Here is a 25,418-nt window from a genome sequence, read left to right as displayed (position 1 = left end):
AGCTATGTTGTAGAATTTTCACACTTGGCATAGGGTTTGGTCCTTGGAAGAAGTTGAATAGTTGTATCAATAGTTGATTTAGAATTAGGGATTGCTAGTTGGCTTGGAGTGCACTAAAGCTAGATTCCCATAAGGTGAAGCTAGGACTTGTGACTCAAGTTGATTACTTTCATTTGACCTTCCTCTATGCCTAGGGGATAACTAAATGGAGCAAGGCCTAATTGTTGTCAACATTGAATGGACTATAAGGATAGGATTTCAATTGCCAACCCTAAGCCAAGTCTTTTGATAATTGATTGTTTGTTTCTTATTGCTTTGCTAAAACCTTCAAAGAATTCCAACAAAGCTTACTAAATCAATAAGATGCACACTTTGGCAATTCCAAGGGAGAACGACTCGGGAGACTAGTACTCTCGAATATAGATTGTAGATTTGTTTGATGAAGGATTTTGCGTCGGTTTAGACTATACTACGATTGATCATTTGATAATTTCTATACCGGCAAAAATCTATTTGTCAGGCACCTGATGAGCGGATAATTTATACACTTTTTGGCATTGTTTTTACATAGTTTTCAGAATAATTTAGTTAGTTTTTAGTATATTTTTATTCGTTTTTAATTAAAATTCACATTTCTAGACTTTACTATGAGTTTGTGTGTTTTTCTGTGATTTTAGGTATTTTCTGGCAGAAATTGAGGGACTTGAGCAAAAATCAGATTCAGAGGTTGAAGAAGGACTGCAGATGTTGCTGGATTCTGACCTTCCTGTACTCAAAGTGAATTTTCTGGAGCTACAGAACTTCAAATGGCACGCTCTCAATTGCGTTGGAAAGTAGACATCTAGGAATTTCCAGAAATATATAATAGTCCATACTTTGCCCGAGTTTAGATGATGCAAACTGGTGTTCAACGCCAGTTCCATGCTACATTCTGGAGTTAAATGCCAGAAATAGGTTGCAAAGTGGAGTTAAACGCCAGAAATAGGTTACAAATTGGCGTTCAACTCCAAGAGAAGCCTCTACACGTGTAAAGCTCAATGCTCAGCCCAAGCACACACCAAGTGGGCCCCGGAAGTGGATTTCTGCATCAATTACTCATTCTGTAAACCCTAGTAACTAGTTTAGCATAAATAGGACTTTTTACTATTGTATTTACATCTCTGGAAAATCTTTAGTTTCATCTTTAGATCACGTTTGGGGGCTGGCCTCTCGGCCATGCCTGGACCTTCATCACTTATGTATTTTCAACGGTAGAGTTTCTACACACCATAGATTAAGGTGTGGAGCTCTGCTGTTCTTCATGGATTAATGCAAAGTACTACTGTTTTTCTATTCAATACAAACTTATTCTACTTCTAAGATATTCATTCGCACTTCAATGTGAATGTGATGATCGTGACAATCATCATCATTCCTAACTTATGAATGCGTGCCTGACAACCACTTCCGTTCTACCTTAGATTGAATGGGTATCTCTTGGATATCTAATACAGGGGACCGAGTCCGAGATATTAGAATCTTCGTGGTATAAGTTAGAACATGTGGATGGCCATTCCTGAGATCCAGAAAGTCTAAACCTTGTCTATGGTATTCTGAGTAGGATCTGGGAAGGGATGGCTGTGACGAGCTTCAAACTCGCGAGTGCTGGGCGTAGTGACAGACGCAAAAGGATCAATGGATCCTATTCCAGTGTGATCGAGAACCGACAGATGAATAGCCGTGCTGTAAAAGAGCATCTTGGACCATTTTCACTAAGAGGATGGGATGTAGCCATTGACAACGGTGATGCCCTACATAAAGCTTGCCATGGAAAGGAGTAGGAATGATTGGATGAAGACAGCAGGAAAGCAGAGGGTCAGGAGGAACGAAAGCATCTCTATACGCTTATCTGAAATTCTCACCAATGAATTACATAAGTATCTCTATCCTAGTTTATATTTTATTTATGTTTTTATTATCAATTCACCATAACCATTTGAATCCGCCTGACTGAGATTTACAAGGTGACCATAGCTTGCTTCAGGCCGACAATCTCCGTCGGATCGACCCTTACTCACGTAAGATTTATTACTTGGACGACCCAGTGCACTTGCTGGTTAGTTGTGCGAAGTTGTGATAAAGAGTTGAGATTACAATTGTGCGTACCAAGTTGTTGGCGCCATTGATGATCACAATTTCGTGCACCAAGTTTTTGGCGCCGTTGCCAGGGATTGTTCGAGTTTGGATAACTAACGGTTCATCTTTTTGCTCAGATTAGGTAACTTTATTTTAATTTTAACCTTTTTGTTTTTATTATTCTTATTTTTGAGAAAATAAAAAAAATATTTTTATTCAAAAATTTTTAAGAATGAATTCTAGTGTTTCATGGAGCACGTTGAAGCCTGGCTTGCTGTAAAGCCATGTCTAATTTATTTGGACCGAGGCTTTCATTTATCAGCATATGAAGTTGGATGAAGTATCAGCTGTTGTATGTCTGATTTGTATCTGCTGAAGCTTGGCTGGCCATTGGCCATGTCTAGTGTTTTGGATCGGAACTTTCACTGAAAGCTTGGCTGGCTAGTAAGCCATGTCTAATTCCTGGACTGGAACTTTAGACTAACATTGCAAGATTCCTAGAATTCCTATTAAAAATTTTGAAATTCTTATTTTCTTTTTCAAAATAATTTTCGAAAAATACCAAAAATAAATAAATAAATAAATAAAATATTTATAAAATCATAAAAACCAAAAATATTTTATGTTTCTTGTTTGAGTCTAGTGTCAGTTTTTAAGTTTGGTGTCAATTGCATCTTTTTAATTTTTCTTAAAAAATTTTTTTCGAAAAACTCATGCATGGTGTTCTTCATGATCTTCAAGTTGTTCTTGGTAAGTCTTATTGTTTGATCTTTAAAATTTCTTGTTTTGTGTCTTTTCTTGTTTTTCATATGCATTTTTGAATTATTAGTGTCTAAAGTTTGAAAATTTCTAAGTTTGTTGTCTTGCATGTTTTTCTTTTCTTAAAATTTTCAAAAATAAGTCTTGATGTTCATCTTGATCTTCAAAGTGTTCTTGGTATTCATCTTGACATTCAAGGTGTTCTTGCATGCATTAGTTGTTTTGATTCATAATTCTTATGTTTTGTTTCAATTTAGTGTTTTTCTCTCTCATCATTAAAAATTCAAAAATAAAAAATATATCTTTCCTTGTTTTACTCATAAATTTCAATTTCAAAATTCTATCTTTTTCAAAAATCAAATCTTTTTCAATTTTTCTTTCTTATTTTCGAAAATTTCAAATTAATTTTCAAAATCTTTTTCTTATTTTTATTCCATATTTTCGAATTCAATGCTAACAATTAATGTGATTGATTCAAAAATATTAAGTTTGTTACTTGCCTAATAAGAAAGGTTCAATCTTTAAATTTTAAAATCAAATCTTTTTGTTTCTTGTTTGTCAAGTAATCAACTTTAATTTTCAAAATCAAATCTTTTTAAAATTCTTTTTCAAATCTTTTTCAAATTAAATTTCAATCACATCTTTTTCAAAATTTAATTTCAAAATATTTTCTAACTTTTTTATCTTTTCAAATTTGATTTTCAAATCTTTTTCAATTAACCACTTTACTTTTTATTTGATTCTTATCTTTTTCAAAACTACCTAACTAATTCTCTCTAATTTTCGAAAATCACTTTCCTCTTTTTCAAAATTCCTTTTAAATTAACTAATTATTTTAATTTTTAATTTTAATTTTATTTCTTTTCTAATTTTCGAATTTTATTTTAATTTCAAATTTAAAAACAAAAATACTTTTATTTTATTCTATCTAATTTTCGAAAATTCTTCTCCCTCACCTCCTTCTATTTATTTATTTATTTACTAACACTCCTCTTCATCTAAGAATTCGAACCTACTCCTCACCCTTGTGTTTGGATTCTCCATCTTCTATTCCTATATTCTTCTATTCACATAAAGAAATCTCTATACTGTGACATAGAGGATTCCATATTTTCTTTGTTATTTCCTTCTTTGTCATATGAGCAGGAACAAGGATAAGAACATTCTTGTTGAAACTGATCCTGAACCTGAAAGGACTCTGAAGAGGAAGCTAAGGAAAGCTAAAGCACAACTCTCTGGAGAAAATCTGACTGAAAATTTCGAAAAAGAAGGAGACATGGCCGAAAATAACAACAATGCAAGGAAGATGCTTGGTGATTTTACTGCACCAAATTCCAATTTACATGGAAGAAGCATCTCCATCCCTACCATTGGAGCAAACAATTTTGAGCTTAAACCTCAACTAGTTTCTCTGATGCAACAAAACTGCAAGTTTCATGGACTTCAATCTGAAGATCCTTTTCAGTTCTTAACTGAATTCTTGCAGATATATGACACTATTAAGACCAATGGGGTTGATCCCGAGGTCTACAGGCTTATGCTCTTCCCGTTTGCTGTAAGAGACAGAGCTAGAATATGGTTGGATTCTCAACCTAAAGATAGCCTGAACTCTTGGGATAAGCTGGTCACGGCTTTCTTAGCCAAGTTCTTTCCTCCTCAAAAGCTTAGTAAGCTTAGAGTGGATGTTCAAACCTTCAAACAGAAAGAAGGTGAATCCCTCTATGAAGCTTGGGAGAGATACAAGGAACTTACCAAAAAGTGTCCTTCTGACATGCTTTCAGAATGGACCATCCTGGATATATTCTATGATGGTCTGTCTGAATTATCTAAAATGTCATTGGACTATTCTGCAGGTGGATCCATTCACCTAAAGAAAATGCCTGTAGAAGCTCAAGAACTTATTGACATGGTTGCAAATAACCAGTTCATGTATACTTCTGAAAGGAATTCTGTGAATAATGGGACGCCTATGAAGAAGGGAGTTCTTGAAATTGATACTCTGAATGCCATATTAGCTCAGAATAAAATATTGACTCAGCAAGTCAATATGATTTCTCAGAGTCTGAATGGATTAAAGGAATCATCCAACAGTACTAAAGAGTCCTCTTCTGAAGAAAAAGCTTATGATCCTGAGAACCCTGCAATAGCAGAGGTAAATTACATGGGTGAATCCTATGGAAACACCTATAATCCCTCATGGAGAAATCATCCAAATTTCTCATGGAAGGATCAACAAAAGTCTCAAATAATGGTGAAAGAAACAGGTTTAGCAATACTAAGCCTTTTCCATCATCTACTCAGCAAAAGACAGAGAGTTCTGAGAAAAATCCATCTAGCTTAGCAAATATAGTCTCTGATCTATCTAAGGCCACTTTAAGTTTCATGAATGAAACAAGGTCTTCCATTAGAAATTTGGAGGCACAAGTGGGCAGCTGAGTAAAAGAGTCACTGAAACTCCTCATAGTACTCTCCCAAGCAATACAGAAGAAAATCCAAAGAGAGAGTGCAAAGCCATTGATTTAATCATCATGGCCGAACCTACAAGGAAAGAGGAGGACGTGAATCCTAGTGAGAAAGACCTCCTGGGACATCCAGTGATCAATAAGGAGTTTCCCTCTGAGGAACCAAAGGAATCTGAGGCTCATCTAGAGACCATAGAGATTCCATTGAACCCCCTTATGCCATTCATGAGCTCTGATGAGTATTCTTCTTCTGAAGAGAATGAAGATGTTACTGAAGAGCAAGTTGCCAAGTACCTTGGTGCAATCATGAAGTTGAATGCCAAATTATTTGGTAATGAGACTTGGGAAGATGAACCTCCCTTGCTCACCAATGAACTGAGTGATCTGGATCAACTGACATTACCTCAGAAGAAACAGGATCCTGGAAAGTTCTTAATACCTTGTACCATAGGCACCATGAACTTTGAGAAGGCTCTATGTGACCTTGGGTCAGGGATAAACCTCATGCCACTCTCTGTAATGGAGAAACTGGGAATCTTTGAGGTGCAAGCTGCCAGAATCTCATTAGAGATGGCAGACAACTCAAGAAAATAGGCTTATGGATAGGTAGAGGACGTGTTAGTAAAGGTTGAAGGCCTTTACATCCCTGCTGATTTCATAATCCTAGACACAGGGAAGGATGAGGATGAATCCATCATCCTTGGAAGACCCTTCTTAGCCACAGCAAGAGCTGTGATTGATGTGGATAGAGGAGAGTTAGTCCTTCAACTGAATGAGGACAACCTTGTGTTTCAAACTCAAGGATCTCCTTCTGTAACCATGGAGAGGAAGCATGAAAAGCTTCTCTCACTACAGAGTCAACAAAAGCCCCCACAGTCAAACTCTAAGTTTGGTGTTGGGAGGCCACAACCAAACTCTAAGTTTGGTGTTGAACCCCCACATTCAAACTCTAAGTTTGGTGTTGGGAGGTCCCAACAATGCTCTGAACATCTATGAGGCTCCATGAGAGCTCACTATCAAGCTATTGACATTAAAGAAGCGCTTATTGGGAGGCAACCCAATGTTATTTAATCATATCTATTTTATTTTCTTTTTGTTGTTCCGTGTTTTATTAGGTTGATGATCATGTGAAGTCACAAAAACTACTGAAAAATTAAAAACAGAATGAAAAAATAGCATTGAAAATAGCACACCCTGGAGGAGAGCAGTCTGGCGTTCAAACGCCATAAATAAGCTACATTTGGGCATTTAACGCCAGAAACAGGCAGCAGTCTGGCGTTAAACGCCAGGATTGCACAGCAAGGGCGTTTTACACGCCCAATTGGAGTAGGGACGTTAAGTCCTTGGCCCCACTGGATCTGTGGACCCCACAGGATCCCTACCACTTCTTCTCTCATCTTCACACCTTTTCTTAACATTCTTCCTCAATTAACCTCCACCAATCACCTCCATTACTCCTCCAAAACCATCATACAAACCACCTACACCCACCCACATTCAAACCATCACTCCTTCCTTTTCACACATCATAACCACCTAAACCCCCTTGACCGAACCATTCACACACCTCCATCTCCTCCATTTTCTTCTTCTTCTACTCACTTCTTTCTTCTTTTGCTCGGGGACGAGCAAACCTTCTAAGTTTGGTGTGGTAAAAGCATTGCTTTTTATTTTTCCATAACCATCTAGGGCACCTAAGGCCAGAGACATTCTCATTGAAGAGGACAAGCCCATCACTAAGAAAAAGATGGAGCAAACAGGAGATCATGGACCTCAACAAGAGCATGAGGAAATCCCCCACCATGAAATCCCTGAGATGCCTCAAGGGATGCACTTTCCTCCATAAAACTATTGGGAGCAAATCAACACCTCCCTAGGAGAATTAAGTTCCAATATGGGACAACTAAGGGTGGAGCACCAAGAGCATTCCATCATCCTCCATGAAATTAGAGAAGATCAAAAAGCTATGAGGGAGGAGCAACAAAGACAAGGAAGAGACATAGAGGAGCTCAAAAGCACCATTGGTCCTTCAAGAAGAGGAAGACGCCACCCTCAATAAGGTGGACTCATTCCTTAATCTCCTTGTCTATTTCTTTTCTGTTTTCGGTTTCCATGCTTTATGTTTTATTTATGTTTGTGTCTTTACTATATGATCATTAGTGTTTAAGTGTCTATGTCTTAAAACTATGAATGTCCTATGAATCCATCACCTCTCTTAAATAACAACTATTTTAAAAACAAAAGAACAAGAAGTACAGGGTTTTGAATTCATCCTTGAAACTAGTTTAATTATTTTGATGTGGTGACAATACTTTTGTTTTCTGAATGAATGCTTGAACAATGCATATGTCTTTTGAAGTTGTTGTTTATGAATGTTAAATATGTTGGCTCTTGAAGAATAAGGAAAAAAGATGAAACGTTATTTGATAATTTGAAAAATCATAAAAATGATTCTTGAAGCAAGAAAAAGCAGTGAATACAAAAGCTTGCAGAAAAAAAAAAAGAAAAAAAATAGAGAAAAAAAAAGAGAAAGAAAAAGAAAAAGCAAGCAGAAAAAGCCAAAAGCTCTTTAAACCAAAAGGCAAGAGCAAAAAGCCAATAGCCCTTAAAACCAAAAGACAAGGGTAATAAAAAGGATCTAAGGCTTTGAGTATCAGTGGATAGGAGGGCCTAAAGGAATAAAATCTTGGCCTAAGCGGCTAAACCAAGCTGTCTCTAACCATGTGCTTGTGGCGTGAAGGTGTCAAGTGAAAACTTGAGACTGAGCGGTTAAAGTCAAGGTCCAAAGCAAAAAAGAGTGTGCTTAAGAACCCTGGACACCTCTAATTGGGGACTTTAGCAAAGCTAAGTCACAATCTGAAAAGGTTCACCCAGTTATGTGTCTGTGGCATTTATGTATCCGGTGGTAATACTGGAAAACAAAGTGCTTAGGGCCACGGCCAAGACTCATAAAGTAGCTGTGTTCAAGAATCAACATACTGAACTAGGAGAATCAATAACACTATCTGAACTCTGAGTTCCTATAGATGCCAATCATTCTGAACTTCAATGGATAAAGTGAGATGCCAAAACTATTCAAGAGGCAAAAAGCTACAAGTCCCGCTCATCTGATTGGAGCTAAGTTTCATTGATATTTTGGAATTTATAGTATATTCTCTTCTTTTTATCCTATTTGATTTTCAGTTGCTTGGGGACAAGCAACAATTTAAGTTTGGTGTTGTGATGAGCGGATAATTTATATGCTTTTTGGCATTGTTTTTACATAGTTTTCAGTATAATTTAGTTAGTTTTTTGTATATTTTTATTAGTTTTTAATTAAAATTCACATTTCTGGACTTTACTATGAGTTTGTGTGTTTTTCTCTGATTTCAGGTATTTTCTGGCTGAAATTGAGGGACATGAGAAAAAATCAGATTCAGAGGTTGAAGAAGGACTGCAGATGCTGTTGGATTCTGACCTTCCTGCACTCAAAGTAGATTTTCTGGAGCTACAGAACTCCAAATGGCGCGTTCTCAATTTATTTGGAAAGTAGACATCCAGGGCTTTCCAGAAATATATAATAGTCCATACTTTGTCCGAGTTTAGATGACGCAAACTGGCGTTCAACGCCAGTTCCATGCTGCATTCTGGAGTTAAACGCCAGAAATAGGTTACAAACTGGCGTTCAACTCCAAGAGAAGTCTCTACACGTGTAAAGCTCAATGCTCAGCCTAAGCACGCACCAAGTGGGTCCCGAAAATGGATTTCTGCATCAATTACTCATTCTGTAAACCCTAGTAACTAGTTTAGCATAAATAGGACTTTTTACTATTGTATTTACATCTCTGGAACATCTTTAGTTTCATCTTTAGATCACGTTTGGGGGCTGGCCTCTCGGCCATGCCTGGACCTTCATCACTTATGTATTTTCAATGGTAGAGTTTCTACACACCATAGATTAAGGTATGGAGCTCTGCTGTTCCTCATGGATTAATGCAAAGTACTACTGTTTTTCTATTCAATACAAACTTATTCCGCTTCTAAGATATTCATTCGCACTTCAATGTGAATGTGATGATCGTGACAATCATCATCATTCCCAACTTATGAACGCGTGCCTGACAACCACTTCCATTCTACCTTAGATTGAATGGGTATCTCTTGGATATCTAATACAGGGGACCGAGTTCGAGATATTAGAATCTTCGTGGTATAAGTTAGAACCCGTGGATGGCGATTCCTGAGATCTGGAAAATCTAAACCTTGTCTGTGGTATTCCGAGTAGGATCTGGGAAGGGATAGCTGTGACGAGCTTCAAACTCGCGAGTGCTGGGCGTAGTGACAGACGCAAAAGGATCAATGGATCCTATTCCAGTATGATCGAGAACCGACACATGAATAGCCGTGCTGTGACAGAGCATCTTGGACCATTTTCACTGAGAGGATGGGATGTAGCCATTGACAACGGTGATGCCCTACATAAAGCTTGCCATGGAAATGAGTAGGAATGATTGGATGAAGACAGCAGGAAAGCAAAGGGTCAGGAGGAACGAAAGCATCTCTATACGCTTATCTGAAATTCTCATCAATGAATTACATAAGTATCTCTATCCCGGTTTATATTTTATTTATGTTTTTATTATCAATTCACCATAACTATTTGAATCCGTCTGACTGAGATTTACAAGGTGACCATAGCTTGCTTCAGGCCAACAATCTCCGTGGGATCGATCCTTACTCACGTAAGGTTTATTACTTGGATGACCCAGTGCACTTGCTGTTAGTTGTGCGAAGTTGTGATAAAGAGTTGAGATTACAATTGTGTGTACCAAGTTGTTGGCGCCATTGATGATCACAATTTCATGCACCAGCACCCATGACGAACAAGTTGGCATTTGAAGCACTTGATAGAACTTTTTGTGACCTAATGAGTTCGAATGTTGCTTCGGCTCGTGATATTCCATTTGGTGGGAAAGTTATTGTTCTTGGTGGTGATTTTAGACAAGTGTTGCCAGTTATTCTGAAAGGAACTCGTGCTGAAATAGTTATGGCTTCAATTAATCCGTCAATTCTTTAGAAGCATTGTAAGGTAATGTGGTTGACAAAAAATCTTAGGTTGAGAAAGAACTCTATTGTGTCAAATTTGGATGAAATAAAGGAATTTTCATACTGGATTTTAAAGATTGGTGAAGGTTCTTGTGAGATTTAAAAGGAGGATGAAATAATTGTTGATATTCCAAGTGATTTACTTGTTCCTCCAACTGACAATCCTATTCAGGATATTGTTTCAGCTATATATTCAAATATTCATGATAACTATGGTAATGTTTCTTATTTTCAAGAACGTGCTATACTTGCTCCTACTGTTGATATTGTGCAACAGATAAATGACTTTGTTGTTGACAGTTTTCCTGGGTCTGAGAAGGTTTATTTGAGTTTTGACTCTATTTGTCGAAGTGATTGTCAATATGGGATTGACACTGATTGGTTGACAACTGAGTTTTTGAACCAGATTACATGTTCTGGGATACCAAAACATGCTCTTAAACTGAAGAAAGGTGTTCCCATTATTTTGTTATGGAACATAGATCAAGCAAATGGATTCTGTAATGAAACTCGACTCATTGTTCAAGATCTTGGAGAGAACATTATTGGTGCTGAAATTGTGTCCGAAAGTAACATTGGTGGCAAAGTTTTTATTCCTCGGATGAATTTAATACCCAGTGATCCTGGAATCCCGTTTAAATTTCAGCGTAACAGTTTCCAGTTAGTCTTTGTTTTGCAATGATTATTAATAAGAGTCAAGGGTAACCATTAGCTTTAGTCGGTATATATCTTCGAAGAGCAGTTTTTTTCCCATGGTCAGTTGTATGTTGCAATATCCAGAGTGACGACAAGGTCAGGATTGAAGATATTATTATCTAATGAAGATTATGAAATCTGTAACCTCACATCAAATGTTGTTTACAAAGAAATTTTTCAAAAAATATAATTTGGTAAGTAGTTTCTTCTCTATGCTATATGAGTTCTTTGTTGAAAAAGTTGAGGTTTGTTTTACAAGTATTCTTTTTTTGTTTATTTTTTTTCTATTTGGGGTCTATATTTTATTTTTTGTTCAAAATTTTGTTAAATTCATAGAGGAGTAAAAGATGTAGGAAAATTATACAATTCTTCTGTATAAAAATGATTTATTTTATGCTTAGAACTTATTTGCTAAAAACTTTTTAATTGTTATATACATTTTTTAAAGAGGCTTTTATGTAAGTTTTTTGTGTAGAATAATATCTATTAGCTATTTTTTAGAAATGTTCATTCTATATTTCTATAATATCATTTTTTTAATGAGTTGATATTTTTTTTATTCATTAGTAAATAGTTTATTTTTTTGTAAGAGTTAGTTGTAAATTTTTTATTAATATATTTAAAATTTAAGTTTTATTCAAAAAACATTTTCTTATAGTTTTATGTTATAGATTTATGATCTAAGTTACTTAGATATTATTTTGTTTAAATTGTATCGTATCTATTTGTTTTTTGTATATAAAAAAATTAACTCTTAAACAATGGTGCACACGTACTGAAATTTAAGTTATTTAAATTTTTAGATGTGTTTAGATTATTAGATGTAACAAATACTCTTAAGAAAAATTATTTCATAAAAACTAGTGCACACCTACTATTAAAAAAATTAACTCTTAAAATATTTAGATGTATTTAAATAATATCATATTGTTTAATAAATAAATATATTTATTGTTTAAAAACTATATTATATTAATAAAAGATGAAGTTATTTGTTAAAAAATTATAATTTATTTTAGAAATATTTTAAATATTGAAATTTAATTTAAACCAAAAATTTTATTAATTCATTTTATCGTTAAATTTTATTTTATTGCTAATTGAAATTTAAGTTATCCAAAGATGCAATTCAATTCTATATAACGAATAGAATAATAGACTATTATTTTTTATTTTTTTGTAATATTTTAGTTTTGATTGAATAGAGAAAGATTGATGTGATAGAAAATCTTTCTTAGAAGATAAAATGATTATGTGAAATCATCACCCATTCTTGATACCCTTCCAATTTGCCTCATCCCTATAAACCCATCTTCCACAGCTATCCTATTTTACTTTTTCTTATCCCATACCCTATAAATCCCTTTTCACTCCGGTTCTTATTTCAGTTTTAGAGGTCTTGTCCAAAGGGTATGATGGCATTCGCGTTCTTCTCCTTCCCAGGCCCTCTGTTTCATGTCACTCAACATCACTTTCGTAGACCTGGAAAAGCTACACTACAAAAAAACTTGGTAATTACGGCTGTTTTTTAAGGTTATTACGGCGGTTTGAACCGCCATTATTACCTTAAACGGCGCTCAAGAAAAACCGTCATAATTTGAAGCGCCATTTGGTTATTACGGCGGTTTTTAAAAAACCGCCACAATTACCTGATTAAAACGGCAGTTTTTTAGTTGGGTTAAAACGGCAGTTAAAACCGCCGTTATTTCCAGATAAAATAGCATTTTTTGTTAGTTAAAACGGCGGTTCAAACTGCCGTTTTTCCTGGGTTAAAACGGCGGTTTTTGGATAGGTTAAAATGACGGTTTGAACCGCCATTATTACCCTGACAGAGTTACGTTTTGATTGGTTAAAATGGCATTTTTGAACCACCATTTTTACCCTAACAGTGTCATTTTTTGGGTTAAAATGGCATTTGAAACCGCCGTTTTTACCAGGTTAAAATGACATTTTATGTTATTTAAAATGACAGTTACAAATTGCCCTTTTTACTGGATAAAAGTAATTTGTTTTATCGTTTAAAAAAATAATTTTTATCGTGTTAAACATATAATTTTTTTGTTTAAAATTTCACAATAATAAAAAATCATCATTCATCAACAAAATATTACATAACTCACAAAAAAAATATTAAACATAATATATAATATTTTAGTATTAGAAATAAAAAATAATAACTCCTATACAAAAAAAGTATTGAAAGTCTTAATATATAACTCTTAATACATATTATTTTGTAGTGAAATCAACCACTTTACACCTTTAAGCTGATAAGACTTTAATTTTCCGCCCATGAGTAAAGGCATAAGCTCCTTCTGTTCTTTCTCAGTTCTTTCCTCCTCAGTTCTTTCCTCCTCAGTCATGTTAATATCTTCTATCTTCACACTTTCTTTTGATCTTGCAAGCATAGCAACAACTGCCCTTTTGGCCCTCATCTAAATTAATTCCAAACATGATCACATAGTATTGATTAAGAAAACCTCAAACAGATGCATGCTTACAAGTCTGCCTTAAAATATCATTACTTATTAGTTATTAACAAAATTGTATTAGAATATCACTATTTTCTAGCTTCCTATTTAGATGTAATCAGATAGATAGAGATCAGCCAGGTTACATAAACACACTAGAAGTTTAACAGAGCACATTCCACTCACAGTATTGCACTGTGAAGCTGCTTTCCTAGGCCGGCCACACACTTTCTTCTCTTCGGGCTCACCCCCATTCTAGTAATACAAATTCAAACAATAGAGCTCGGGTACAAAATCAATGAATTGGCAGAAAGAAAAAAGTCAGCATAAAAATGGACATAATATAAAACAATACTTGTAAGCATAGCAACAATAGCCCTTTTAGCCCTCATCTACATTAATTCCAAACATGATCACATAGTATTGATTAAGAAAACCTGAAACAGATGCATGCTTACAACATAGAACGTAGAAGCTTGATGGAGGAGAAGCTCGCATCAATGGCATAGAAGCTCACAAGAATAGAGGAGAAGAAGCCACTAGAGGAGAAGCTCGTTGCTCACGCTCTACTCTTCTAGTCGCAATTAGGTTTAGGTTGGGCTTTCTTCTACAACGGGCCAAAATCACTCAAAATGTCCTAATTTACAAATATATTATGGCAGTGACATAAGCTGCCTTAATCTATGAATATTGTGGCATTTTTACAAAACCACCTTAATATTAATGACGTTTTAACCAGATACCCTGGTGAAGGTAAGATTCAATAACCATAAACTTCTCATAAGATAGCCACAGTTGAAAAAACAATTATAACTTCAAATGATCAGATACAATAATACATGTGTACTTGTTGCTCTTTTCCCCACAATTCTCAAAAAACATAAAGCTGGCAATATCAAGGCCTGAAAAGTGTAGCATTCCTACATCACTCACCAAACGAGTTTTATCCATGTGCAAGAAAAATATTTAAAAACTTTGCTAAACTGAATAATGATTTATTCTTTAGAAAACTCTTCATTTTCTTTCTGAATTTCTAAATGTAATTTAGCTGTAGCTAAACATAAACAAATACTAATTATCCCCTCAACCCAATCCTATATAATTACAGATCATGTATTTTGGAATTACATGGAGGAATGTGCATGCTACTTAAAAATCATGAGATGTTGAATAGGATGAATGTTGGACTTAATTGCATGCTTGGCTTACCACAAGTGTACTGAGGAGAGAACCAATTAAAGCCATCACAAGTCCTGAAATTACAATAAAGTGAGTAAGCGAATATAACTACTTTCTTTCATCCACTGAGAAATATTGTTTTGTATAAAAAATTGATTTTTTCCTGATGATGTAACAATGCTCAAGATTTAGTGGAAGTACATTAGCTATACAATATAAGTTTATTAACTTATTATACTTCGTCCTTACACAGACAAAGCCTAGGACTTACCATAATAAGGAATGAGAAAACCAGTTAAATGTGTAGCCATAACCAATATTGTTCTGAGCAGCATGAAACACCAAGTGGTACTTGAAATTCTATGGGGCAGAAACTCCTCTAGACTCCTTGCAAGCGGGTTCATGGTCAAAGCATATTTGTTTAAAATTAAGAAAATGTAGACTAAAAAATTTCCATGAACATGAACAAGCCTTGCTCTACTTTCATAGAGAAGTATTAGCATGTGGCTAAAAATAAGGATATTTGGTGAAGGGGCTAAGTACCTGAAAGAGAAATGAAAATACAATAAAGTAGAAATTCATTAGAAGTTTAGAAAGAAAACTAAAAATCGTCTTTAAAAAAAAAGAAGAAAAATGAAACTCTTACTATTATCCACATGGCAATTTTGGAAGCAAATGCATTAACAGGCAAGTTCAATGTTATCTGACACAAATGTTTGGAGTCCAAGTGGAGGCTTCTAATATCCAACGATGATCCAGGAAACAACCCTGTAGAGTTATCTCCTTCCATGATGATAAATTCCACACAATATGACTACAAGCACGAAACAAGATTTCACACCCAATAGTGCGGAGTAATATACAGTTTTTGTATGAAAACCAAAAAGAAGAAAAAGAAGTGTATGCAATTCAGCACTTACAAATAATTCAATGTACAAGATGATTTGCAATGTGAGTCCAAACTAAACCAACCAACCCACTATGGTTTCAACCGAATCTCTGAGAAAATAGTAAAGGGCTTTCCTTGAAGAGAAAAATATAAGTTGACAAAAAAATGGTAAATAAATAAATAAGTCTCACCAATAGAAGAATGGTTGACTAGAATCCGTTTTACACCATTCTTCGTAATAGTAATGCAAGTTGTGTCCATAACGATGGCGTGGATCAATCTACAGTTCAAATAATTAACACTAGTTAATTAATTAATTAATTAGAATTAAAAATATACTAATAAGAGCATATTGGTCAAACAAACTTAAGTACATAGAATTATCAAATAAATAAATAAATAAATGACTACTACAACCACTACACCCTACTATAACAGCAATAAAATAAAATAAAATAAAAAAAGGGAGAGTATTGCATAACTCAGCTTCAATCCAATGCTGAAAAGCCAACTTTTGAGCTTGGGCATCTAAGGACAAACCTTTACCCACCTGTCAAAAGAAAACAAAGAAAAAAGGGTCCATATTTTTCTTCAGAATCAAGCTCAAAACTTGGTCCTTTAATTCATTTTTCCAAAACCATAATCAATAATTAATGATAAATATTCGTATAGCATGGTATATATACCGTACAACTCCAAGTATTCTTATACACACATCTCATCACTATTAAGTACTATTGATCATGTTAGTGTTACATTATAGTATTATACACATATATACATATACATAAAACATAATCATGTAACAGAAACAAAACACAGTATGTTAAATACGGAAAAAAATGAAACAAAACAAACACTTAATCAAAGGCTTCATTTTTCAGACTCAGTTTTAGATAGAGAAGAGTGTTGAATGAAAACCTTGGAAGCATTGAGACGAACACGGCTCCAGCGAGAAGCAGCGCTTTCAGGCAAATTGAAGGAATGAAAATTCAAACAAAAATAATAATAATTAAAATAAAAAATTTGATTTTTTAAGAGGTTTGAGAATGAGTTGCATGAAGGAATGAAAATTGAGAAGTTATAGATTGAGGTTGAGGAGGCACCACCGCACCAGAGCTCTTCGGCGACGACGGCGGAATCGGCTAAGCGGCAGCGAGTACGGTAGCTGCAGTAAACCTTCTGAACTCTGAGAGCAGCGCGTGAAGGCGCGTGAGGATCGACATTGGGAGAGAGTTGCGAGTAATCTGAGGAGGTCGTTAATCGAAAATCTCCAAAGGAGAATGGTTCAAAAGCAGAGAGCGTATCAACCTCCATTATTCTCTGAAATTATTAACGCAGAAGATCAATCAAAGTAAAAATACACAAGGAAAAAGAACAGGCGTTCTCTGTTTCTTCCTATTAGAGCATGAACTAGATCTAAAAGTATGAAGAAGAAGGAAAAATCAAAAGATAAAGTAGATCAAATTGGTAATTAATAATTCACAAAATAGCAAAACCAAATCGCAGAAGCACAATTGGAAGCCAGCAACAACGGCGCCGCTTGTGGCGGTGGCAAACTTCGGATCAAAGTTGAAGAACCAGATCACAGAAGTTTAATCGTACGCAGCAATAACAATGTCACTTGCAGTAGTGTGAAGATGAATCGCGACGCAAACCCTCAGATCTGAACTAGAAAACTAGATCAACAATAATGGCTTCGTCGTGTGGACATGAACAACCGCAATTGTTAGGGTTTCGTATACTCTCACTCACGTATGATGATGAAAAGCATCACTTGCTTTTACTCTCATATTCTCTTATAGTTTTATAAAAAAAAAACTAAAAAAACATTAAAACAATTGCAGTGGCGGGTATAAACGCCAAAATGTAGCGCTTTTAGCAAGAATATTATAGCATAAGAGAAAAATGTTAAAATGAACCAACAATACGGCAGTTAAGTAACAATGCCTTAATATTAATGCCATTTTAATCATATTTTTTTGTAGTGCTACCCCCTATATGAAGGAAGCGTTGGCTGTCCATTTCATGTCGCTCAAGAGGTCTTCCTAAGCTCTCCATTTCATGTCGCTCAAAGATGATATATTTCCCTGCTGCAGCGTTCCTTGGGTTCCGATGATGGCGGTGATGAAGAGCTTCTCTCTCCCATATGATGATGACATGGTGAAGATCTTCTGTCAAAACATGCATAGGGTTTTACGTTGAATTGACGAATGTTTGCGGTTAGCAATCACAGGGCACAGTAGGATTCACTACATAGATACTCTATTTAGATTTGTAGTTGCCTATCAAATCACTAATTGTAACTACTCCTACTTCTGTATCATCATTTTGTATCTAAGTGAGTCATTTTTTTTATGTGGAAGTGACTGATGGATTCGAATAGCTATTCCTTAGGGTTGCTGTTAATCATGTTGATTCTAATATCTACTGGCTGTATTTTAGTCGAAATTCTTTTGGAGTAGGTGTATTAGGGTTTACATTTCATTGATTTTAAATGTTATTGGAATTTGTTATTTTTTATTTTTCAAATTGCTTTATTGGTCCCAGAAAAAGAGTTTCCTTTTGTATGTTCTTTTTTCTCTGAATTATTATTCAACATTGGGTATATCCTTTCATTTCTTGTGCTGGTTCTGGCGATGGATGCAGCGAATGAGATTTGTGTGGTGTCAACTGATTCACAAAAATGCCTTCATAATATCACTCCTTAGAAAGAGTATTGGAAAATAACCGTTAGGGTGATCAGAATGTGGAGTTTATGTAATCCCAGAGAGGAGACTGACGAACCTGCTTTTCTTCATATTATGGTCATGGATAAATCAGTGAGTGGTTATATATGTTTTGAGACATTTTTTAATCCGAGAGTTATTATATATGTTTTCAGACTTTTGTTGAATTTTTCAAGTTTGCTCTCTGGTGCAGATTTAGTCTATTTAATGTTGTTTTGTTTTGAGTTGAATCAGATATTTCAATAGAAGGTTTTTCATCATTAGAAGAAGCTATGTGAAATGTGGACAATTATAATTCATAGTTTTATGATTCCAAAGGCTTTTTTTGTTGTTATTGATATGAGGTCTTTCTTAATTGTTTGGTATGCATAATCTTATCTGTGTAAATTAATGCATGAATACTGCTTGATAGAATGTCTATGTGAATAATTTGAAAGCTAAATTTAAAGCTATATATCTTTACAATCTTCTAATGAAAATAATAAACAAGTAATAAGTTAAATAAAATTTCTAATATTTTTGTGATGATCAATTTACAAGTTTTTAAGAAAAAATACAATGTAGATCTTTAAAAAAGTTTTGTGATAGATTCATAAGTTTCTGATGAAAAAAATTCCTAATGTCAAATGTATGCAGAAATTCATGTACTTTTTTTGTCCATACATATCAAGCCATTGATTTCTACTTAGAATGGAATGAACCTGAAACTTTAGGAGGCCATGGCCTAAACCTTACTTAACTTCTCATTCTCCCTCAATTTTTTATTTGGCATTCTATGTATGTTTAGTTAGTTTCTTTTCTCACATGCAATAGGCTGAGGTTGTTAATTTCGCATTAGTACACAATTCCATCCTTGGCAATTTTTCTGTGAATTTCTTCATTTGTCATTCTTTCAAACATGCTATTTAATACAAAGACATGGATATGCTGATCACTTGCTTTGTTTAACTTGTGTTGCTCTTTGGAATCTGTTGATAATTGAAATTTTGCTATTTACTACTTTATTTTTTTATTCTACAAGGACATAGATTCAAGAGAACTAGACAATCAATCATGCTGGTTTAGTTTTAATGTGTTCTTTGGATAGGACAGTCCTTATTTAGTGAAATGACAAGCTTTAAAGTTTCTCAAGTAAATTTTTACTCATAATAAGTGATGAAATTTGTGTATAATTTGTTCGCAGTTTTGGTGTATTAACAACATGCTTCCAAATTTCGGTTTTTTATATTTTCTCATCAAAAGGTTTCAAGGTTTTTTATATTTGCTGTGAAAAGTTTGGTTCTATTCTTTGTATCTTTAATCTTGAGTTTGAAAATGCTAAAAGTTTTTGAAAATAAGTGAACTAGTGTGGTTATAATTTAATCAGTTTGTCGTCTTCAGAATATTTTAATGTTTATTCCATTTTTCACATTGTTAATACATATCTAAAATTTCAAGTTGAAACTCCTAACATGTTTTGATCTTCAATATTTCTTATTAATGGTGATAGTATTGTGTTTGCATGTGAACAAGACACTGTATGCTACTAATTTTGTTGTTTAAATTTGTAATTGTGTTTGGTGTCATGTGATTTATGAAGTTGAACAAGATACAGTGTACTTTGAAGAAGGAGGTCATTAATCAATTCCGAGAAATTCTCAAAGAAGGAGAGCTGTATTCTAAATCTTGATTTACGGTAGTTCCGAATATTGGTGCAGCAAAAGTTCTAAAGCATCGATATAAGTTGCTTTTTCGGTTTGACACGGAGGTTATTCCAATTTCTGATGTTCATTTTCCAGAGGCTTCATATTCATTAGAGACTGTTGAGAGTGTTGTTCAGATGGGACAAGATTCAGTATACTTGATTGGCATAATTATGATTTACTATCTTAAATATACTCTAATCACAAATAAAATGGATATGTATGTTATAAATCATCGTTGTATGTTAATCTCTTTCTATTTGATGTGATCAGATGTCATGGGTTTCTTGATAAGTGTTCGTGACTATTCTGATGTTGAACTTGACGATGGGAAAAGTTTAAATTAGTTCTCATCCAGTTGTATTCAAATGGGTTAGCATTTTATTTGATTGTTTATTGCTTGTTGTGATTTCTAGTATGTGATTTGGATTTTTTTTTCATTTTTTATATGTCCGTATTCATGGAGTCTATTAATAAACAAATTAGTTAGTACTAATGTTGAACACATCATATTGTAGCTCTTATCTCACGTGTAATTTATTTGGAGATTTTTTAACAAAGATGCGGTTGGCTCTTATGAATGCTGTCTCGCAACCGCCAATCATTTTACTCCAATCTGTCAAGGTCAAGATTTATGAAGGTATTCTGAATTTTCTTTTAGAATTCGTTGTTTTGTAAAGAATTTCAATACTAAACATATGGCTTCAAATATTTAAGTTACACCTGATTTACATAAGTTTTATAAAAAATTAGTAGGTTATTATAATGTGTGAATAAAGTTAATGTATTAATTAATGTCAATCTAATTATAAATGAAGAGTCCAAAAGTTAAAAACAAAGATAATGAAAAGATTAGAAACTCTGGAGCATGTGATAAATATAATATTTTGAGTTATTCTCATTTTGTCAAATTAAAGAAGTATAAACTTAGTCAAAAAAGAATTTTTAGAGAGGTTTATGCCCTTATTAATATACTATTGATAATAATATTTGATTTTATGACTCCAATTAGTATTGTTTGCGAATGATAAAGTTTATTTTGATGTTATTTTTTTCACAGAAAAATAATATATTGATTTTGATTATTTTTATTTTACCATAAATAGGAAATGTTGTAATACAGAATGTAATAGATTGTAGAAAAATCATAATCAATCCTGATATTCCAGAGGATGTATGCTTTATTACTAGGTGAGCATCAATTTTTCTTCTAATTGGTGTTGTGTATTTTGTGTATATTGACATTAATGTTAGTATTTAGTAACTTTTTTTGTGACTGTAAAATATATAGATTGGATCCTTCTGAGTCATATTTCATTGACTCTATCACCCTCGGTAATGGATTTATTGTTGCTGATGTCGATGATGATTTTGTCAATCTTTCCATGAATAGGAGTATTAAAGAATTAAAAGAAAATGATGCGGTTAATGGAAATTAATTTGACATTTTTAGGATTGTTGTAAACCATGTGTAACTTTGCTTATTATAGTTATCCTTCTTTGAAATTTTATTTTTGTGTTGGTCATTATTGTAATTATTTCTAATTTAATATTTGTGATATAGGATGGTTTCTTCAATGTTGTTGCTAAGATTAAAAGTATATGCAACAATTTTGATTGGTGGTACTACTCATGTGTTTGTGGTTATCCTTTGGAGCTTTTTAGAAATCATTTCAGTTGTTCCAAATGTGGAAGGAAAATAAAGAATGCTGTGAAGAAGTATGTCCGATTTACTTCTAAGAAATATCTTATGTTATATAATTTATATGTGAAATTAGTTCATTGTTAAAAGATCTTATAATTATTTTATGTTTTAATTTAGGTACAAGGTTTTAGTAAATGTTGAGGATGCTACTGGAAGTGCTAGATTTGTTTTGTATGATCGTTCCGCAGCGCTCTTATTCAGGAAAAAGATCATTGAAGTTCTTTGGGATTTTGATGTTGAGCACTCGGTATAGATATGTATTTTATAATACCAAAACACATAGTTTATACTTTTTCACTTATTAATGATATTTGGTCTTTTGAGTGACATTCATTTATTTCGGTTGACTTCTTTTTTATTTTATACGTTTCTATTTAATTGTAGGTTGTCTCTGCAACCCCTTATCCACCATTCTTTGATGATGTAACTGGAAAGGAAGTTGTGTTTAAAGTAGACCGAAAAAAAATTTGAAAATAGACCAAATGTTGGGACATTTAAAGTAGTCAATTGTTCTGATGATCATGTGATTGTAACCAAATTTAAGACAGATCCTATTTCCAGTGTTAGTAGTTCCATTCCATACTTTTACTTTGGACTTTGTTTACCGTGAATTGATCTTTTGTTCTTTCAAAGACATATAGTTACCATGATTTTTTTGTTTTTTCTTTTTTATTTCTATCTTGATCAATTAACATTTTGTGTAGAGACTTCTTCTACCAACTGTATTTTCACCGATTTATGAGGATGTCATTCAAAATCCGCAGACTCATGAGGAAATATCATCTCTTGGTAGTAGAATCTCAGTTGCTTCTGAAAACATGGAATCTATTGAAGTTGATATGGAGGCTTTGGGTGCTGCATATAACCTTACAAAGCCGGTATAAAATAGTTTAGATTATATTTGCAGATTAGTTGGCTAATATGATTTTGTATAAATATAAATGATATTAAGCATGCTGTTTGGATTCAATTTAATTATTTTTCTCATGTTTTTTTCATTTCTTTTGGATCATAAAATTCAACAAATTGTAGGATCCTTGTGTTCTGTTGGCTGGTACAATTACATCTATATCTAATGATAGGAATTGGTGGTACTCAGTTTGTTTGTGTGGTGAAAAAATAGATACAAACTGATAAACCCCATTTTTAGGGTTTATCTTGTGCTTAATTGAGTAGATTTTATCCATTATTCTCACACTTATTCATAGAATTTGAATGTTTTACATTTTCCTTTCTAATTTTGTGCTATGATTGAAAACATGCTTCTTTGGCCTTAAATTTGCTAATTTTAATCCTCTCTTATTACCATTCGATGCCGTGATATGTTTGTTAAGTGTTCTCAGGGTTTATAGGGCAAGAATGACTTAGAGGATGGAAAGGAAGCATGTAAAAGTGGAACAAATACAATAAATTGAAGGAATTGCTAAGTCGTCAATCTTGACCTCTTTGTACTAAATCGATCATAACTTGAGCTACAGAGGTCCGAATGAGGCGGTTCCAGTTGCGTTGGAAAGCTAACATCCGGGGCTTCAAAATAATATGCAATTCGCCATAGTTGCCATGTATTTAGGCGATGCGCACGCGTGACCTTGTGAATGTTTAGCGACGCATATGCGTGACAGAGCCACGTGCTGCACGTATCAGAAAACGTTGGGGGCGATTTCTAGGCTGTTTTTGGCCCAGTTTCAAGCCCGAAAACACTAATTAGAGACTGCATAGTGGAGGAATCAATCATTCAAAAATTTATTCACATAATTTTAGGTTTGAGATGTAGTTTTCTAGAGTCCTCTCTCTAGGTTTTAAGGTTCTTAGTATTAGTTCTTCTCAATTTCAGATTTCTATTATACTTTAATTTAGTTTTCTTCCACTCTTATTTATTTTAGCACTTTAGTTTATCTTCTCTTCTTGATTCCGCTACTTTCCCATTTGGTTTATAAATTCTCATGTTAGATTCAATTTTCTATTTAATGCAATTTGAGGTATTTCATAATTATTGTTCCTTTCTTCGTTTGTTATTATTGATGTTTGCAATTGGTTGTTTAGATTTAATATTCCCTGTTAATTTTCTATGTTTTTATGTTGTGTCTTCCAAGTGTTTGATAGAATACTTGGGAGGGTTTTAAGTTAGATTTTTATATTCTTAGCTTGAATTGATTAATTGGAGACTCTTGAATCTTCATAAGTCTCTTGTTAGTTGGTGATTAAAACTTGCTAGTTGGCTTGAGCTTCACTAACTCTAGGCTTTGATTAAGACTTGTGAATTCAAGTTGATTTTCTCACTTGACTGATAAACCCCGATTTTGTGGTTTATCTTGTACTTATTTTGGGGGATTTTATCACCTTTTCTCACATTTAATGAAATAGCATGGTTTTGTATTTCTCCCCAAATTTGTGCTTAATTGTGAAAACATGCTTTTTAGGCCTTAAAATAGCCAATTTTAATCCACTTTAATTCCATTTGATGCATTGATATGCTTGTTGAGTAATTTCAGGTTCATAAGGCAAGTATTGGATGGAAGAAGTGAGGAGAAAAGCATGCAAAGTGGGAGAACTCATGAAAAAATGAAGGAACCGTAAAGCTGTCAAGCCTGACCTTTTTGCACTCAAATGACCATAACATGAGATACAAAGGTCCAAATGAGGCAGTTCTAGCTGCGTTGGAAAGCTAACATCTGGGGCTTCAAAATGATATAAAATTTGACATATGTTACTTTGCATTAAGGGGTGCGCACGCGCCATGTACGGTGCACGCCGATGCTGTCCGTGGACCACTAAAGTGAAATCGCCCCCAGTGATTTCTGAAGCACTTTGGGCCCAGCCCAACTCATTTCTAATGCTATTTCATGCAGAATTCAAGCTTGGGCAAGGGGGGAGCAATTTTTTGTAGCATTAGCATCATGCAGGTTAGTTTCTAGAGAGAGAAGCTCCCTCTTCTCTCTAGAATTAGGTTAGGTTAGTTGCATCATAGATCCATGTTTAATTCTTGATTTCATCTTGTTTCTTCTACAATTTCTTGTTCTTACTACTTGATTCTCTTAGTTCTCATGTTAATTTTACTTTTTTGCTTCTTTTATATTCATGGATGCACTTGTTGGGTTTGGATTTTTCTTTAATGAGATTTGATGTTTGATGTTCTTTTGATATTGATTTGAGTTGTGATTTACTTTTTTTGCAATTGATAGTTGGTAGATTTATATTTCTTGCACTTTTTTTATGCTTTCTTTTTATGCCTTCCAAGTGTTTGACAAAATGTTTGGTTGGATGTTGGAGTAGATTTTAAGCATTCTTGGCTTGGAAAGAGTAATTAGGCAATCTTGAGTCATAAAAACCCAACTCATGTTGGTGATCTAGAGTTGTTAGCTAGTATTGTTTCCATTGACGCTAATCTTTTGCTAATCTAATTAGTAAGTTGATTAGGACTTTTGGATTGAGATTAGCTACTCTTGTTAGACTTTCTCTCATGGAAGATAACCTATATCTTCTTCCAATGTTGGAGATGACATAATAAAATAAATTCTTGTTTATATTTGTGACATGATTAATTAGTCTTGTTTGACATTCTCCCTATGTGAAGATGACATGATACCTTCTTGCGTTTGTTGGAGTTGACTAAATAAGATGAATTAATCATTGTATGACTATGATA

At 33.9% G+C, this 25,418-nt stretch overlaps 3 protein-coding genes and 1 non-coding gene across 4 annotated transcripts; 2 read left to right on the top strand and 2 right to left on the bottom strand.

Annotated features, from left to right (window-relative positions):
* Positions 1 to 4,543: 4,543 nt before the first annotated feature.
* LOC148552872 (small nucleolar RNA R71) lies at positions 4,544 to 4,651 on the bottom strand. The gene has a single exon (XR_015892515.1). It is a non-coding gene; the product is annotated as a small nucleolar RNA R71 (small nucleolar RNA).
* Positions 4,652 to 10,191: 5,540 nt separating this feature from the next.
* On the top strand, positions 10,192 to 11,103 carry LOC107607299 (uncharacterized). Its single transcript, XM_021107829.1, has 2 exons — positions 10,192 to 10,359; positions 10,528 to 11,103. The coding sequence occupies exons 1-2, from the start codon at positions 10,192 to 10,194 to the stop codon at positions 11,101 to 11,103; spliced, it is 744 nt and encodes a 247-aa protein (XP_020963488.1).
* A 2,233-nt stretch (positions 11,104 to 13,336) lies between these two features.
* Positions 13,337 to 16,973, bottom strand: LOC107609646 (uncharacterized). The gene is made up of 9 exons (XM_088492788.1): positions 16,578 to 16,973; positions 16,139 to 16,206; positions 15,848 to 15,936; positions 15,414 to 15,535; positions 15,294 to 15,310; positions 15,039 to 15,187; positions 14,798 to 14,841; positions 13,775 to 13,843; positions 13,337 to 13,552 (listed from the first exon to the last, which is right to left on the bottom strand). The coding sequence occupies exons 1-9, from the start codon at positions 16,971 to 16,973 to the stop codon at positions 13,337 to 13,339; spliced, it is 1,170 nt and encodes a 389-aa protein (XP_088348914.1).
* Positions 16,974 to 20,562: 3,589 nt separating this feature from the next.
* On the top strand, positions 20,563 to 22,906 carry LOC107607300 (uncharacterized). Its single transcript, XM_088494738.1, has 8 exons — positions 20,563 to 20,707; positions 21,174 to 21,258; positions 21,359 to 21,491; positions 21,632 to 21,786; positions 21,890 to 22,019; positions 22,157 to 22,222; positions 22,477 to 22,650; positions 22,805 to 22,906. The coding sequence occupies exons 1-8, from the start codon at positions 20,563 to 20,565 to the stop codon at positions 22,904 to 22,906; spliced, it is 990 nt and encodes a 329-aa protein (XP_088350864.1).
* The last annotated feature ends 2,512 nt before the right edge of the window (positions 22,907 to 25,418 follow it).

This window comes from Arachis ipaensis, chromosome B7 (genome assembly GCF_059453495.1).
Source record: "Arachis ipaensis isolate K30076 ecotype BB chromosome B7, ASM5945349v1, whole genome shotgun sequence".
In the NCBI taxonomy this organism is placed as follows: Eukaryota; Viridiplantae; Streptophyta; class Magnoliopsida; order Fabales; family Fabaceae; genus Arachis; species Arachis ipaensis.
Note: the sequence above shows the minus strand (reverse complement) of the source record. Positions and strands in the feature narration are given on the sequence as shown.

Bases quoted from the DNA above. Each gene is read 5' to 3' on its own strand.
- LOC107607299 (XM_021107829.1), top strand. From the start codon at position 10,192: ATGACGAACAAGTTGGCATTTGAAGCACTTGATAGAACTTTTTGTGAC. The intron at 10,360-10,527 runs GTTATGGCTTCA...GAGATTTAAAAG, and splicing joins AAGGAACTCGTGCTGAAATA to GAGGATGAAATAATTGTTGA.
- LOC107609646 (XM_088492788.1), bottom strand. From the start codon at position 16,973: ATGGAGGTTGATACGCTCTCTGCTTTTGAACCATTCTCCTTTGGAGAT. The intron at 16,207-16,577 runs GTTTTCATTCAA...TTCTTTTGACAG, and splicing joins TTCGTCTCAATGCTTCCAAG to GTGGGTAAAGGTTTGTCCTT. The intron at 14,842-15,038 runs GTAAGTCCTAGG...TTGTAATTTCAG, and splicing joins TTTTCTCATTCCTTATTATG to GACTTGTGATGGCTTTAATT.
- LOC107607300 (XM_088494738.1), top strand. From the start codon at position 20,563: ATGTTGAACACATCATATTGTAGCTCTTATCTCACGTGTAATTTATTT. The intron at 20,708-21,173 runs GTATTCTGAATT...TACCATAAATAG, and splicing joins CAAGGTCAAGATTTATGAAG to GAAATGTTGTAATACAGAAT. The intron at 21,787-21,889 runs GTATGTCCGATT...GTTTTAATTTAG, and splicing joins ATAAAGAATGCTGTGAAGAA to GTACAAGGTTTTAGTAAATG.